General features: G+C 45.0%; 1 protein-coding gene across 1 annotated transcript in view; it reads right to left on the minus strand.

Moving 5' to 3' along the window:
• Positions 1-5,386: 5,386 nt before the first annotated feature.
• Positions 5,387-18,475, minus strand: part of NOTCH2 (notch receptor 2) — a 295,351-nt gene continuing 282,262 nt past the window's right edge. Inside the window, exon 34 of the mRNA XM_063426954.1 lies at positions 5,387-6,892. Coding sequence (XP_063283024.1) covers positions 5,585-6,892 — 1,308 coding nt within the window. The 3' untranslated portion in view covers positions 5,387-5,584. The remainder of the gene's footprint in view (positions 6,893-18,475) is intronic.

Raw genomic sequence — 18,475 nt, forward strand, 5'->3', positions numbered from 1 at the left:
TAATATGGCATTTGATTAAAGAGCACATTAGACAAAATGTATTTATTAATAATAAGGAAGTACACATGATTAGATACCCTATCCGTACATTTATATGCTTCAACTGGGATTCTAGCTTTCTTTTGGATCAACAGCAAAAACATATGTAAGAAGGGCTGAAATTGATTGACACATGTCTCTTTTCAGCCTATGTAACTATGTGTAACGGAAATATACCCCAACTTGCAGGATTCAACTCGACAAAAGACAACACAGAGGAGAGATACGTCTACCGGACCTTAGAATGGCCGGACTCGACGTATATGAGAGGAGACAGAGTCAGGAACGATCCGAGGTCAAGGGCACAAAGAGACAGCGTAAACTAGGACTAGCCGGGGTCTGGTACACAGTAAACAGCAAGCCGGCAAACAGAACAGATAAGGATAAAGAGATAACGTAGTCAGAAACAAAGCCAAGGTCAATACGAAGGAACACAACTGAACACAACAAGCGCTAAAGGGAACTGCAACAGAAACCACGATAGGGCAAGGACTAAGGGAAAAAGGTGAGTATAAGTACCTTCTAAATTAATTTGATTGGCTCCTGTCATATCCACACCCCCAAAAGGTAAGTGTATGGGGAGTGTGGCATGACAGGGGGCCAATGGGAGCCTTTTTACAATTTAGGCTCCCGCTGTTTCTTTAAGAGCGCGCCCGAGACTCGCGGCGCGCTCTTAGATTCAGGCAGGACACGAGACCGCTTCTTGCGGTCACTGCCCGCCTTCTTGTTGCAGCCGCAGGACCGCGCGCGGCTCGAAGAGAGGACCACGGCCGGCCCCTGGATAAGGTAAGTAACGCTACACTATGTAAGTAATTGACATACTGTTATTAACAGAGACAAGAGATAAAGAAGGCCCCGTTGAAACAAGTTTATAATCTATAAGGATTTCACCACAAAGATGAGAAATAAAATCTATTTCAATAACAATTATTCCACAGGAACAATTGGTGAGGGTCCAGATAAAGAAATAGTCATCTGGTCAGCAGATCCCAAGTGACGGTGAAGCAAATGGAGATCATTGACACATTTGCAATTCTTCCTGTTTGGAAAGTTTGTCAAGACATGAGATAGAGCAGATGATCGTTGTGCTTCTCGATCTCTCAGTTTTGCCAGACAGCAGATGACCCATGCCCAAAGCAATCCTTGCTCCATAACCATTATATTAAGCTGTTAACAAGCTGTAGTGGTTATAATGCTTACAGTGCCCCTTTAATAAATGTATCACATTTATTAAATGCCCGTGACCACCTCCTGTCCGTTGTCCGCACCCGTACGGCCAACTCGCGCTTGCAGGACTTCTCGCTGGCGGCTTCCTTCCTATGGAATAGCCTGCCTACCGCCATCAGACTCTCCCCTAGTCTTGCATCTTTTAAGAAGTGCCTTAAAACCCATCTCTTTAGGAAAGCTTATGGCCTCCAAGACTAACCCCTACCTCACATACCTGTCTCTTGCCCTCTCCTAAAGGGCAGCCCACCTTATTTGATTGCAAATTCCTGTCCTAATGTGTTTTACACCCCACCTCCTATAGAATGTAAGCTCGATTGAGCAGGGTCCTCTTTAACCTATTGTTCCTTTAAGTTTATTTGTAATTGTCCTATTTATAGTTAAATCTCCCCTCTCATAATATTGTAAAGCGCTACGGAATCTGTTGGCGCTATATAAATGGCAATAATAATAATAATAACATGATAAACTATTTTGTTTCCACAGTGTCATTTAGAATAAGGAACCAACATCAACTAGAGAAAGATATAAAATATAAAACCGATCAATTATGTAATGTCCTGTAAAATATTTCTTTATTATTTTTTAGTATAAATTGACATATTTTCGCGAAATTTACATTTCCCAGTTATGACACAATACAAAATGTATTATTCATATTTCAATTGCATTAACATTGGAAAAATGTTGAAAGTAAAGTGAAATAAAAAAAATAGTAACAGGTTTTACAAATGTGAAAACGTACCAGTAAAATGATTACAACATCTTTCATGCAGTAAAACAATAATAAACTTATTTAACTATAAAAATGGCAATGCCAAGGAGATGTTTACACTTGAATATATACAGTAAATGTCTATTTAGCAAGCTATGAATGATTACTTTATAATCAACATCATCAAGGTGATGCCATTCGTTTGCTACATAAGCGTTAATAATTTGGGTTAATGATTCCTCAAGAAAATGTAAGAATTAACAAATAATAAAATCACTATACACAAAAAAGTATTCTTGTCACTAAAACAATGTAAGTGAGGTAAATGGAACCATATTTGAAAATTAAGAATTCATATAACATTTTATTGTATTAGAAAGGCAAACTGTACCCACATAAAATAAATGCAGCCTCACGTGGAAACAAAATATAAAATAGTACCTTTTGTTCGAGGAACAAATCTTAATTGATGTATGCAGTACCCTATATATACACATGTTCTCAAAGGTAATTATAAAGCCCTTTGAATTTAATATTTGCTCTGTAGATTTATTTTCAATTTAAATAGAACAATAAATTGATAAATGCATTTTACAATTAGTGCAGACCTTTTACCTATACATGAAAAGCTAACTTTAACATTTATGAAAGTGTCATGATGAATTCGAAAACTAGAACATTTGCAAAAAACAGGGGCTCTGGAACTGGAACTATTTTGCATTGCTCCTATATTTCTTTGCTCTAAGGCATAAATGTGAAAATGTAAACTATACAAAAACGAATCCCTCTAGTTTTGGATGAATGAATACAAAAATTAAAATACAACTTTAAAATATGAGGATACAGGATCAAATACATACACAATTCAAAATGTTGAAAACCTGGCAGACCACAAATGAGTGAATTAACCTATCAACACGACTAAACCATGAACCGTGAATAACCATAGACACTTTAAAAATACATACACACATTTTTTTTAGCCCAGTCATATCTACAGTCATGGGAAAAATAAAGTACACCATCTCTTAATTTTATGGTTTTACATATCAGGACATAACAATCATCTGCTCCATAGCAAATTAGGAGCAGAAAACCACAGTTAAACAACACATGACATGTTACACATTTTTATGATTTATTTAAAAAAAAAAAGCCAAAATGGAGAATCCATTAGTATGTCCTGATATGTAAAACCATATAATTCAAAGAGGGTGTAATTTCATTTTCTCATCACTGTATATGTATTATGTATATGTATGCTTTGTATTTGAAATAACAACAACAAAAAAAGGTAGAAAGAAAGGGTAACAGTTAAGTGTTGTGTAACCATTTAACCCCCCCCCCCCCCAAATTTTTTTTTTTTTTATAAATATCTTAAAAACTATTACTTCATTCTGTCATGTTTTACTATGGAAAACGTTATATTGATCTAAAGTTTGTAGACCCATAAATGAGCAATTATGTGCAATGAACAGGAGAGTTTTAAAGCAGAACTCCTGAAATGATTATGGTGCTTGGAGTCCATTGGTGTCAACCTCCCTTATAAGGAGTCGAACCATTTTTGATTATCAGCTGACACTCTTAGCCAATGAATCCAAGATAAAAGGGTAATCCAGATGTGGACCCCTTGCCCAGAGGAGTATCAGCCACACTTCACTGATGTGGACCACCACAGCCAAAACGTCTGAAATTGCTGTATCTCTTGTACAGAGGGAGCTGACCAGAAGCTCGACTTCCCTTTTGGGTGGGATTAGTCTGATATGCAAATTGTTCATGTTCTCTCTCTAATGGCACATGAGCTAAAACTAGCTTCCACCTGATAGAGAAAGCTATTTGAGTTGTTATCCATTCCCCATATTCTGTAATGCTTTGTTTTGGTTTGTTTGCTAATTCTCTAGGGACTACCTAAAGCATTGAGTGGTTATCAGCCACACTAATTGTCTAAAGTCTCCCCAAGGTTAAATGCAAACCAGATGTAGACTCCTTGCACACTGTGCATAGAGTGGTATCTGCCACAATCAATGATGAGGTTCTCTATATAATGGTAGCTCAAAATAACTTAAAGAAGCTCTGTCATGCCCTCGGAAAAAATCAAAAAGCTTAAAAGCAGAAGAAAGCAAATAACAGCAATCCTTTCTGTATTCTCTTTTTTTATGGATGATATTATTATTACTGATATACAACATATACTGCAGAGCTGTACAATTAAGAAAAAGACAGCACACTATAAAAAGACCGGTTGTGGTGTGCCAAAACCGACGTTGTGGTAGGCCTGTGGGAGCGAGAGCAGTGGGTGGGCTGAAACAGGAAGTATCGGCCCAGAGGAAGGCCGGGTAACCCTTCCCACAACTTCATGCTCTGCCTACAGACTCAGCCTTTTCATAAATTTATATTGTAAATTTTAGATTTGCATGAACTAGTGTCTAGTTCTATTGTGTTTGGACTCACCAAGACGCACACACACATTATATATATATATATATATATATATATATATATATATATATATATATATATACATATACACACACACACACACACACACACACACACATATATATATATATATATATATAAACACAGAAGAATAAAATGTTTCTAAAGTATGACACATTTTAAAAGAATACATTATTTGATAAATATTGCTATGTATCCTGTTTGATTTATTTATACTTAAAATAAAAATATTGATTGCTCACCTCATTCAACTGTATATGTATACCGTAAGAGGATAAAGAACATTATGTAATGAATTATTCTATATCAGGGTATTCCATAAGTAAATCCCATTGTATTATAAATAAAGATGTGTGGCTTTCAAAAAAAAAAATTAAAAATTCAAATAAAATTATGGACTGTGACATATTGATAATGTATAACGAAGAACAGAAAATGTATGTGAAAATATATGCCTCTATATAACTCCAATATATACACCCATTTTAAATGCAACAAAGGTAAGTGAATAATGTATTTACATAGAAGAGATAATATTGGACTAACTTAACCATAACATCACAATAAGCTCAAAGAGCTAACATCACATTAAGCTCAAATAGCAGAATGCAGTACACATTTTTCTGCAAGTGACTGAGGATATTTGGTATTTCACATGGAAATTATTAATTTCAATCCCTTGTCTTTAAATAAAAAGCAAGGTGAATGTATATTGATAAAAAAACATTATTTTATGAGACTACTAAAACTCATCCCACAGATGTTTTCTGTATTGACATTTACAAAACAGATGCACACTATAAAGCTGAAACTATCTAGACATTTGCATTTAAGTTAAAAACTTCATTTGTTTTCTCATCTCAAACTTCATTTGATTAATGATTTATTAAATTATATTATGCACAAAAAACCTTCACAAATATATCTGCATTTTACTGTTTTTTTTTTTTTTTTTTTTTGTCCAGACAAGTTGCAGGTATTTCTTTGACTGAAACAGAAACTGAAGTTGGACTTGTAGAGTAATCTGGATATTCTGGACAAGGAGTAAGATGTAGCTATTGTCACGTAAAAAGTTATTTTTTTTTTCTTCCTATTTTCAAACTTCATTTGATCAGAGCTTAAACTATAGTGTCCAAGAAAACCATCTCATGCATACACCTGTGTTCCACTGTGCTGTTGTTCAGATAAGCTACTTGCAGGCATTCTTTGACTGACATTTGGAGTTGGACTTGTGGTTACATCTGACCAATCCGAAGCAGAATTTGGGGAGGCACTGGACCACTGATCTGGAGATTCTGGAGAAGGAGTAAGGTATGGGTGCTCTCCTGGTAAATGTCCATTATGATTTGGGGTTTTGTCTGTTGAAGCATAGCTATGCTGTGATGGGGGAGTTGGATATTTTCCCATTTGATTTTGAAGCTGATGATATGATTTTAGCATAGTTTGAGGTGATTGTCCATCACGCTGATGTATCATTGCAATGGGGACTGAAGGACCAGTTATATGAGAGATATCTGGGACTTTATATATGTCAGTCATTATTGGAGCATGAATTCCAGGCTGCACGTGTGTCAGGTTGTTAGATTGCTGACTCATTCTCCCTTTTGGTATTATTTGAAATGCCATAATAGGTGGAAGAGCATCCCCAACTAAACCCATATGTAATGAAGGCTTCATATCTGCTTGAATCCTCCCATTTTGTTGCTGATTACATAGGCTGGTACTTGCAATACCAAACATTTCATTATACTGTGAGTCATTTCTTTCCATGTGGCTTAACCAATCTGATGACAAATGGTTTTGCCTTTGTCCAACAAGAACATTATTTTGAGCTGTATGGGACAATATTTGGCCAACAGAAGGTAGCACATTGCTTGTCGCACAAGAAACAGACTGAAGGTTACTTAGAGACAATGTGTGCTTTGACTGCATTGAAACACCTGCAAGCATTTGACCGGAGGATGGGTGTAAGCTTCCTGGTGATTTAATAGTGGGAGATGATGTTCCATGGGGAGATTCAAGTGAATCTACAGGTGATAAAGTTACTGAACTCTCAGAAAGTTGACCTTTGCCATCAGATTCAGATTTTTTAATCCGCCTGCTTTTGGCATCTTTACCTACATTCTGAAGACGAGGAATCCCTGTTTTTGCACTGGGCCTCCGAGTCTTCTTGGTTTGCGTTGCATGCTTTAGATTAAGAAAAGTTCTATTGGGACCACAGACACCAGGTGAAAAATTGCCTGAAATAATTGACCCAGGCTGACCTTGTGGGCTGTGGACTAAATTATACTCATCCAGAAGATGTACAATATCATGATGCATCCTTTCTTTAGCAATATCACGAGGAAGGCGGTCCATATGGTCTGTAATTTCTCGATTTGCAAAATAATCCAAAAGCATCTTGGCAGCTTCAAAACTCCCTTCTCTTGCTGCAAGAAATAATGGTGTCTCTTCCTAAAATAAAAAAAAAATATAATTTTAGAAATAAATATATCAATGAAGTAAATAAATGCTATAAATGATTAGGCCTATAGACCAAAACTGTTTTTGTATTCCTATCTATCATAAAACTACTTGATGCACCTGTGGATTCTCTATTGGATAATTCTGCTTGGAGGTTGTGGGCATCTACCATGGTGTATCAGGGAGTGCACTGTTTACAACCTGTATTCCCCATGATTGCCACACCATATTGTTTATTTTTAAGGTTATACATTTCCTTGTAGCTAAACAATGACAACATATTCTATAAAGGGTTTACTTAAAACATGTGTGTGTACAAACCCTCACAGAAGGGGCCCACCTACCACACCTCAAAATACAGCTGAGATTAAGACTCATATAAACAACTGTGATGAGACCAATCTCGCCACTGAGCATTGGAGGAGCCTGGTTGCCCGCCTGCTGCCTTTAGACTATGGCCCCATGTTGAAACGCTTGATTTTCCCCTGCAAAGACATGAAAGCCGGGTCATTCGGTGCTTGCCCTGTTTGAGCTGTGATACCCCAGATAGCTATGCCATGGAGCCCATTCATATAATGAAAGACTATGGGAAAGACTTTGGCTCCATGGCAATTGAACTGTATGTGTGTGGTCTGAGCGCCATTCAGTAATAATGTGTGCTCAGACCTAAGCTATCTGGGGATATATTGCATGTCTGTATTTTATGAAATAAATGTAACCTTGTGTATTTTATTGTATTTTACTGCCATGTGCTTAATGAAGTTTTGCCTCTGTCCTTGGAGATAATTGGATTACTTCCCAATTATCTCCAGGATAGAAGACTCTGTGGAACTGGTTTTGGGCAGAAAAGCCATGCTTCATTTGGTCACAAAGGACTACGATCTATCTTTTGAACCACTGGACCAATTTGTATGATTTTGACGTATATTTGTATTTGGAGTATGCTGATTCTGAAAATGTAATGTGATGCATACTTTTAAAGTTATAAAAATTGTGGAAAAACTGTATTTCTCTGTCTGTGATAATTACATTACCCATAGTGTAAGGTAATTGTATCACAGGCAGAGGGGAGGATTTTGTGTGGGAGTGTCTGAGTGTATTGTACGTGTTTATTGGTGGTTTTCCAAAACCCTGTGGGTGGTACTAATGTGTATATAAGAACAATAAACCCACAGCTCTGGCTGTTCACTGCTTGACCCTCAACACAGAGCTTTGTCTCGTTCTTGGGGGGATTTACTGTATGCTGTTAGAGACTGATTGCCAGGAGTGTAAGCCGCTTGGGTGCTTTTCCTGTTCAGCTGCTAGCAGCTATTCGTGAGGTTCCAGTTCGGGAGTTTGGAGTGTTACTTGGTATCCTGTTCGGGAGTTTGGTGCTTACAGTAGCTGTCGGTGCATCTGGAAAGGGGAATATCGCCTAAACCGTTTTTAACATCTGGTGAGCAAAACGGTTCGTTACAACAACTGTCCTCTGTTCATGGGAATTTCATCCTGTACCCTCCTCCTAAATTATTTGACTCAATCTTATTATATTTAGGGATTAAAAAAAAAAAAAGAAAAATAAATGAAACTAAGAAAATAAAATAATAATAAAAGTAAACCTTTACCTTATCCAGTCTCTGATTAGCCACTAAAGAACCACATGATGGTCGATGCCATCATGCAGTGCAGGGCTTTAAACCCAGTAATGGCCATCATGCAGTAAAAGAACCAGCACTTTATATCCATATAGAACACTGCAGCTGAGCGATCAAACGGCGAACGCGAACTTCCGCAAATGTTTGCGAACGGGCGAACCGGGCGAACCGCCATAGACTTCAATAGGCAGGCGAATTTTAAAACCCACAGGGACTCTTTCTGGCCACAATAGTGATGGAAAAGTTGTTTCAAGGGGACTAACACCTGGACTGTGGCATGCCGGAGGGGGATCCATGGCAAAACTCCCATGGAAAATTACATAGTTGATGCAGAGTCTGGTTTTAATCCATAAAGGGCATAAATCACCTAACATTCCTAAATTGTTTGGAATAACGTGCTTTAAAACATCAGGTATGATGTTGTATCGATCAGGTAATGTAATGGTTACGCCCGCTTCACAGTGACAGACCAAACTCCCCGTTTATCGCACCGCAAACAACCGCAAAAAGTCCATTTGCACAACCGCAAACTCCCCATTTGCACAAGGTTGGATACCAAGCTAGCCATGTCCCGTTCCTTGTCCTCACTGATGCCATTGAAGGTCTCTTCCTCCACCCAGCCACGTACAACACCAAGGGTCCCCGAAAGGTGACAACAAGCCCCCTGTATTTTTTTTTAAATGTACACTACTGTTACCCCAGATATGAGTTGCACTGGTGTGACACTGTGCCCTGGCAGGCCCTGAAACGCACACGCGTGAAGGAAAACTGACTGCTATTATATTACAGTCAAAAAAGATTTTTTTTTTTTTTTAAATGCAAGCTATTGTGACACCAGATATGAGTGGTGGCACTGGGCAAGTGGGCACAGTATACGCTGTGAGCCTGACACACACGCTGGCAGGCAGGCAGGCAACTGCAATTAGATTACACAGGAAAAAAAAAGCAGACTGATGTTCTAGCCCTAAAAAGGGCTTTTTGGGGTGCTGTCCTTACAGCAGAGATCAGATGAGTCCTTCAGGACTGTAGTGGACACTGAATACACTAGCCTAGCTATCGATTTCCCTATTAAATCAGCAGCAGCTACACTGTCCCTCCTCTCACTAAGAATGCAGCTTCCGGGGGGTGGGGCCTAGCTGTCATGGAGGAAAGACGCACTTCGTGTGAGCTCCCTCAATATCTCACTTTAAGCAGCTATCAACAAGCGAATTTCACCCCAGAAGGGGATGACCCAGCAATGTTGCTGCTACCTGACTGACCCGACATGCTTAATAGCGGTCAGCAACTCGACAGAGTCTTACTTACCTCTGCGTGGCAAGTGTGGCCTGGTGCTCACCGGGCGGGAGAGGCGGCCGATCTCCCGATCCTGGGATGCCCAGGAGCAGCTACTTCCCGGCAGGAGCTCCGTTACCCCCCCCCCCTCGGACTGGTGGGGGTTATCCCGGTCCACCCCTGAGAGGCTGTCTGGAGCTAATGGACGCACAGAGCACAGCCGCCCAGGCTGACATACTCATCTGCGACTCTCCCAATATGGCGGCAGCCGCATGTCCTCATGGTACCAGCAAAGCATGGCAGGATATTGAGTCTAAGCTGGACAGACTCTTTAATCAATTTTGGAAGCAAATAACAAGCAGGAAGCCCCAACAAGCTCCACCACAGCCCCAACAAGCTCCACCACAGCTAAGCGAAGCAGTCCCCATTAAAATCCACCAACGCAAAAGGCGTTGAAGACGGGACCGGGGGCACAAACAGAAATGCAGAGCCTGCCCCACGTCAAGCACTAGCCTCCACCTTAAGCCACCACAATCCCGCACCGGACGTGAAGCACCACCGGGACAGATCCGACCACCCGACAAAACAAGCTTCCACCACCTCAAGCCGCGAACCCGGCACTCAGCCAGAGACATGCCTTTGTTGTTCCAGGTATCAGGGACTCCCAGGGTCTGTACCTGGCGCCCAGAAGGAATCGGATGGGCACAAGCAGTAAACAGCAGCCTGCCAAGCATGTCCCACTATAGCCGATCCTCCACACCATGCCTTTGATCACATGAACTGCTCTCTGCACATTAACTAATCGTAAAGTAGCAAGCGTTTAAACATGTCATTATTTCACCTCCTAAAGAGTTTATTGTCGTAGTTCCTTACATGCCTTTACCTTAACCGTTCATGTATTATGTTATTCACTAGTCTCATCTCATGGGGCGACTCACACTTGATTTATAACTAGTGGTGGAGCTGCTGATATAAATACACAGTTGATAACGTGCAACAGAGGCGGCTCTAGACTTCATAAGGCCTTAGGCGAAACTCAAACATGAGGCCCCACTAACAAAAAAGTGTCACATATACACATTGATGCACAGTTTACCTGTGTATGTGCCTGAGAGTGTGTCTGACAGAGAGTATCCTTATGTGTGAGAATGTATGTCTCTGTGAGCATGTTTGCGTTTTTGTCTGAGACTGAAGTGTGTTGTGTGTATGGCGGGTGATGGTGTGAGGGGGGTGATGGTGAGAGGGAAAGTGGGGTAATGGTGAGAGGGAGAGCGGGGTGATGGTCAGAGTGAGCAGGGGTGATGTGAGAAGGAGGGGGGTGATGTGAGAAGGAGGAGGGTTGATGTGAGAAGGAGGGGGGTTGATGTGAGAGTGAGGGGGGAATGATGTGAGAGTGAGGGGGGAATGATGTGAGAGTGAGGGGGTGATACGAGAGTGAGGGGGGGTGATGTGATGTGAGAAGGAGGGGGGTGATGTGAGAAGGAGGGGGGTTGATGGTGAGGGTGGTGAGGGGGTGAGGCTGAGGGTGTTGAGGGGGTGAGGCTGAGGGGGGTGGGGCTGAGGGTGTTGAGGGGGTGAGGCTGAGGGGGTTGAGGCTGAGGGGTGTGGGGGGTGAGGCTGAGGGTGGTGAGGGGGGGTGGGGGGTGATGCTGAGGATGGTGAGGGGGGGTGGGGGGTGATGCTGAGGATGGTGAGGGGGTGGTGCTGCGGGTGGTTGGGGTGGGGGGGTGATGCTGAGGGTGGTGAGGATGGTGAGGGGGATATGCTGAGGGTGGTGAGGGTGGTGATGCTGAGGGTGGTGAGGGAGGGTGATGCTGAGGGTGGTGAGGGAGGGTGATGCTGAGGGTGGTGGGGTGGTGAGGCTGAGGGTGGTGGGGGGTGGTGAGGCTGAGGGTGGTGGTGAGGCTGAGGGTGCTGAGCCTTAGGGTGGTGGGGGTGCTGAGGCTGGTGGGGGGTGCTGAGGCTGGTGGGGTGGTGAGGCTGAGGGTGGTGAGGCTGAGGGTATTGGGGAGGGTGGGGAGGCTGAGGGTGGTGGGGGTGGTGAGGCTGAGCGTGGTAGGGGGTGCTGAGGCTGAGGGTGGTGGGGGGTGCTGAGGCTGAGGGTTGTGGGGTGCTGAGGCTGAGGGTTGTGGGGTGCTGAGGGTGGTGGGGGTGGTGGGGAGGGTGGTGAGGCTGAGGGTGGTGGGGAGGGTGATGAGGCTGAAGGTGGTGGGGAGGCTGAAGGTGGTAGGGAGGCTGAGGGTGGTGGGGAGGGTGGTAGGGAGGTTGAGGGTGGTGAGGCTGAGGGTGGTGAGGGGGTGAGGGGGTGAGGCTGAGGGTGGTGGGGAGGGTGGTGAGGCTGAGGGTATTGGGGAAGGTGGGGAGGCTGAGGGTGGTGGGGGGTGCTGAGGCTGATGGTTGTGGGGTGCTGAGGCTGAGGGTTGTGGGGTGCTGAGGGTGGTGGGGGTGGTGGGGAGGGTGGTGAGGCTGAGGGTGGTGGGGAGGGTGATGAGGCTGAAGGTGGTGGGGAGGGTGATGAGGCTGAAGGTGGTGGGGAGGCTGAAGGTGGTAGGGGGGCTGAGGGTGGTGGGGAGGGTGGTAGGGAGGCTGAGGGTGGTGGGGAGGGTGGTGAGGCTGAGGGTGGTGGGGGTGATGAGCTGAGGGTAGTGGTGAGGCTGAGGGTGCTGAGGCTTAGGGTGGTGGGGGGTGCTGAGGCTGAGGGTGGTGGGGGTGCTGAGGCTGGTGGGGTGGTGAGGCTGAGGGTGGTGAGGCTGAGGGTGGTGGGGAGGGTGGTGAGGCTGAGGGTATTGGGTAAGGTGGGGAGGCTGAGGGTGGTGGGGGTGCTGAGGCTGATGGTTGTGGGGTGCTGAGGGTGGTGGGGGTGGTGGGGAGGGTGGTGAGGCTGAGGGTGGTGGGGAAGGTGGTGAGGCTGAAGGTGGTGGGGAGGGTGGTGAGGCTGAAGGTTGTGGTGAGGCTGAGGGTGGTGGGGAGGGTGGTGAGGCTGAGGGTGGTAGGGAGCGTGAGGAGGCTGAGGGTGGTGGGGAGGGTGGTGAGGCTGAGGGTGGTGGGGAGGGTGGTGAGGCTGGCTGAGGGTGGTAGGGAGGGTGATGAGGCTGAGGGTGGTAGGGAGGCTGAGTGTGGTGGGGGGTGAGAGAGCCTACCTTTAGTCCCTGGTGGTCCAGTGGCCACTGCTCCCGGTCTGCAGCTCCGCAGCTCCATGTAATCTCGCGAGACCATCAGAGCGTTGCCGTGGTAACCCGTGGCAACGCTCTGATTGGCCGGTTTTCGCGAGACACATGGTCTGCAGCTCTGCTCACTGCAGAGCTGCAGACCGGTGTCTGTGGTGGCTGATCGGGCAGCCAGGAGGGGTCAAGCCGCCGGGCCCCCTCCTGGTGTCAGGTCCTCGGTCAGTGACCAAGGACCTGACACAGTCTGCCCACAGGCGGTTTAGGCGGCCGCGAGGCCCCAGCCAGCGCGAGGCCTTAGGCGGCCGCCTAAACCACCTAATTAGAGAGCAGCCTCTGACGTGCAAGCTACACCCTAAACATGACAGCCCTCTTTCACAACAATGTACTGCTATATACTCATACCCTCAGTGCAACTAGCCATGATATACGCGCGTTCAGCCTAGCATGCTCAAATATAACACACTTCTGTCTAAAAAAAAAAAAAAAAAAGAATGCAGCTTCAGAATTAATCTCAATTTTATAAAAAATGACAGGAGGCATCGTATTTGCTTAAGTCTCTCTTTACTAGAAATCCACAGCAGCACAGAAAAAACAACCAATCAGAAAAAAGTTAGGTACTATAAAACTCCCCTGCCCATGCATCATTTCCTCTTTCTTTGCTGCTCCGCATCAGTACAGGTCAGAGTACCTCTGCCTCCTGCTTATAGTGGGTGGCTTTGGGTTTTGTTCTTATTTTCAGTATTTTATTTTCTATATTTTAGATTGCCCTTGTGGGATTTAATCTATGTTCAGTTATTTATTTTGCCCTTGTTAGATGTATTCTTTTCTATACTGTTTATGCCTTTGTGGGATTTTATTCCAATATACTGTTATATATCTTTGTGGGATTTTATTCCAATATACTGTTATATATCTTTGTGGGTTTTTATCCCAATATACTGTTATATATCTTTGTGGGTTTTTATCCCAATATACTGTTATATATCTTTGTGGGTTTTTATCCCAATATACTGTTATATATCTTTGTGGGTTTTTATCCCAATATACTGTTATATATCTTTGTGGGTTTTTATCCCAATATACTGTTATATATCTTTGTGGGTTTTTATCCCAATATACTGTTATATATCTTTGTGGGTTTTTACTCCAATATACTGTTATATATCTTTGTGGGTTTTTACTCCAATATACTGTTATATATCTTTGTGGGTTTTTACTCCAATATACTGTTATATATCTTTGTGGGGTTTTTCTTAGTGCCTGTACTTCAGGCTTTCACTGTATTTTCCCTTGTGTATGTTTGTGGGAGCTTTGGGGTCCTTGCTGTCTTTTCCTTAGACTTGTGCCCACCCCCCTGTCCGTTTCACATTTCTTTGTATGCCTGTTTTTCTCGGTTATGTGCCCTTGCCTGGCGCTGTACGTGCCGCTCGGGGGCTTCAGGAGGCTGACTACTCCTGCCTCCTTCGACCCCCGAGCTCCTGGACCGCGTAGTTTCATCTCCGGCGGTCCCATGTGGTTTTCCGGTCGCGAGGGCACTCGCGTACGCAACACGAGTACCCAGCGGCCGGATCTTCTTCCCCACGTGGCCGCGGCCGCCTCCGCCCGTGGACCGCGTGTGTCCGACCGGGTGGGGGAGAGTCCGACCGGGAGGGAGTGCGACCGCTCGCGGCCCCTCCCCCGTCGGTGCATTACTTGTTGGAGGCCTCCACCAGCTCAGCGTTTAACCGCTGCACGTCAGCTTTTTCTTTGGGGGACTTAATACAGCTATGAGCTGACACCTTCTACATGGGACATTATTTGACATTTTTACCATGAGTTTTTCTATATCCAGGTGTATGTATGTGTGGGTGTATGTTTTTTGTATATATATGTATATATGTGTGTGTGTGTGTGTGTGTGTGTATAGATGTTGAGATATGTGTATATATGATTTATTTTTCTGGATTGGGGTACAGCCTATAGACAGTATCCATATAATGCTCTGTCTGTGACACAGGCCTTATTTTACCACTGGCTCCTTCCTTCATACACTTACTTCCAGTGGGAACCTGTACCCTGCATACACCATATCTACTGTATCAGGGGCCTACGTCTGACCCCTTTTGCGCATGGTACACCTGACCCTATTATGGCAAACAGATTGCTGTGCGTTTTTGCTGCCAGATGTATATCACAGTTTCCTGGGAGTTCTACTGACAGTGTTTATCGTGCTGACAGTGTAGATCACGGATTGCTGTGAGTTACAGACTGATACTATACAATATTTTCAGATATGATGATGGTATCTATATTAATGATGGAAACATCAAACAGATCTGTGTGAGCAGATGCATTCCAATTCACAGTTTAAGGAGAGTATCGCTCAATGTAGCTTACTTTCGTGGACGGGGTAATCACTGAAACTACTTCCGCTTATAACAATACAGCTGGGATACCGCTATTTGCCTGCTGGGCATTCAGGGACCGCCAGTCCCGGTTCAAGTTTATTCTCACGGCATTACGCTGTCTAAAAGAGTTGACGTCTGGGGGCCCTATGTCAGGGTGCTCTGAGGAGCTACAAAATTTTGGGGAACTCTACCCTAGCTCAGAGGTCCCCATTACTCTTCCAAGACCCATGGTAAAGCGCTGTGGATTGGGTAGCGCTATCTAAATAACAGATACTCATATGATATAATATACAACCCAGGATTGGCCTGCTATGTCTGTGCCCATAAGAACGGCCTGTTATGTCTGTGCCCATAAGAACGGCCTGCTATGTCTGTGCCCATAAGAACGGCCTGCTATGTCTGTGCCCATAAGAACGGCCTGCTATGTCTGTGCCCATAAGAACGGCCTGCTATGTCCGTGCCCATAAGAATGGCCTGCTATGTCTGTGCCCATAAGAATGGCCTGCTATGTCTGTGCCCATAAGAATGGCCTGCTATGTCTGTGCCCATAAGAATGGCCTGCTATGTCTGTGCCCATAAGAATGGCCTGCTATGTCTGTGCCCATAAGAATGGCCTGCTATGTCTGTGCCCTTAAGAACGGCCTGCTAGGTCTGTGCCCATAAGAATGGCCTGCTATGTCTGTGCCCATAAGAATGGCCTGCTATGTCGGTGCCTACTTGAATGGCCTGCTATATCTGTGCCTATTTGCTTGGCTAACCATTCTGTGTCCATTCGTTTGGCCTGCTGGGCCTGTACCCTACTGACGGGCTTGCACTATTGGTACTGAACCCCTTTTGGCCGCAGGCCTGGGGGAATATCTCTGAGGATAATCCAGTGCCCACCAGTGACATGGAGATAGGCAGGTGTCCGGACAAACACTTTTTGCCATAGTGTCCAAGAGGACACCGGTATACGACCATCTGAATATGGTGGGAAGGGTGAAGGCCCTAAACCTCATGCCTGAGGGCAAAGTTTCTTATGAATACCCGGACACATCCCCGGTTTATTCCAAACCGGCGACGGCACATCGCCAAGGAGAACTTCGCACAGGCAGTGACCGGTACTCAGACGCCTACAGGAGAAAGCTGTGTTTTTTCCTTGTCTTTACCAGCTACTCCGTATCTGCCTCCCGGAATACCTATAGGTGTCTATATTTTTTTCCCGCGTTGGGTTAGCTCCTGGCCCTGTCCAGTGGGACGTGCTTTTATTGCCTTCCGGTCGGCTATTTGCCTTCTATCCGAGAATTGGTGTATTTACTCTTATCTACGTTTATTGTTGCCTTTTTGTTCTTTCATGTCTTCCTTCCCTTTTCGCTCGGGTCGTCGAGAGGCCTGAATTGACCTCCTCCGACCTCCCGGGCACTCGTGGATTGCGGAGAACGTCTCCAGCTTTCCTCGGACTACCAACGGTCTTCCCGGACCCCGCGCGCGCGCACGCACGGGATCCGGATAGTCGGTTGATAGTTTTTCCATCGTTGTTTTCCGAAGATTGCCCTCAGCCTTATGCTGACATTTATAAGTGGTGTACCCTGCAGTTTGGTCACCCTGAGTCGCTAGGGAGTTTGCATCACAGGAGGGTGCGGCCCTCCATCAGCTTGATCCAAGTATGTTTATTTTCAGGAACAGAGGGCGGACCCTCTTAGATACAGAACCGGATACTGATTTGTTATTAGAGGGCGCAGCCCTTTCCTCGACCTCTACCAGATACTGGGCTGGGTACAGAGGACAGGTTTGGAGGACGCATTCTCATAGAGAGAACCGGTCATGGATGTAGACTCTGCTGTTGGTTATTAACGGGTGCGGCCCGCTCAGGCTAGCTGCCAGACGCTATCACGGTATGCGATCACATTTGTAGAGAGCGCGGCTCTCTCATACACTCGACGCTCTACAGCACCGGCCACTTGTTCATCACTCAGGCTTGTTCCGGTGCAAGACGTTGATGACTACATAGAGGGGCATCCCTCCTGCATTCAATTAGAGATGGCATCCATGCTACTGTCTTCGTTCTAGAGGACTGCCTGGTCATGCAAGATATAATTATTTAGACGGTTCCCTCTATTCTAGCTCCTGTAATGGATCTACTGGATCCGGACCGCTGTAACACACGCGAGAAATACTCACAGAGGTATAACGGGGGGAGACCCCCACTTATTTACACACACTCCGGGAGATGGTTCGGCTAACGGATGGTCCTCCGGTGTTACGAGAATGCAGGTTTTTTGGTATATTCTGCACCATATAATACAGAGCATTGCCTTCTGTTTTGGATATCCAGACCATTCCGAACAAACTGCGCAGACACTTTCTCCCATGTCAAGATGTCAGGAGATACGGAGACCTTCAGGGAGCAAAAGGGTACTGCCTTGCTCGGGTAACAAGAGTAAGGAAGGCCTATTACCCGCTCTGAAGTTAAAACCGTACGTATGGATCACATGGTAAGACCGGAAACCCCGGTTGTCTTGACCTCCCCGGTCATCAGATCTTGGGATAAGATGGCAGGACTGCCCCGTCTCCTCGGAGCGCATACCTGGTGATCATGGTTTGGAGATGGTGGGCCCTCCGTCTATACTCTATTTATCCCTCACGGGAGCCGTTTTGTTGAATTCGCGCTATCCTACTTTCAACTATCGCCGAGGAGACCTACGAGACTTTATGGTGGTACCTGGTGTACCCCGACTTCTACACAGACATCTTTCACTCTTGGACGGGGGCATTTCTGGATGGAAATCTACGTTCCTGTTTGCATTTCCCATTCCTTGAAGATTTCTGGGATTCCCTATTCCCGGAATAGTCGACCACTGTTCCTCCACACAAGTTCAGTTCGGAACCCTGAATGGACGTCCTTTGGAGCCTTTTCTCTGCGGCGTCCGAGGATTACGCAGTCCATTTGGAATATTGGAATCACTTAGAATACGGCTGGTTTGGCCACACTCTTGCCTGCATTATGAATTTATGCTCGGAGGAGACATCTCACCGGGTAGGGCAGGAAGGTACGAAAGATCCTCCTCGGTTTTCTATTGCAATTTTGGTGGTGGACTTAGGCACATTCCTTGAGATTGGAGACCTACCTACAAG

Source organism: Pelobates fuscus, chromosome 7 (assembly GCF_036172605.1).
Source record: "Pelobates fuscus isolate aPelFus1 chromosome 7, aPelFus1.pri, whole genome shotgun sequence".
Taxonomy (NCBI): Eukaryota; Metazoa; Chordata; class Amphibia; order Anura; family Pelobatidae; genus Pelobates; species Pelobates fuscus.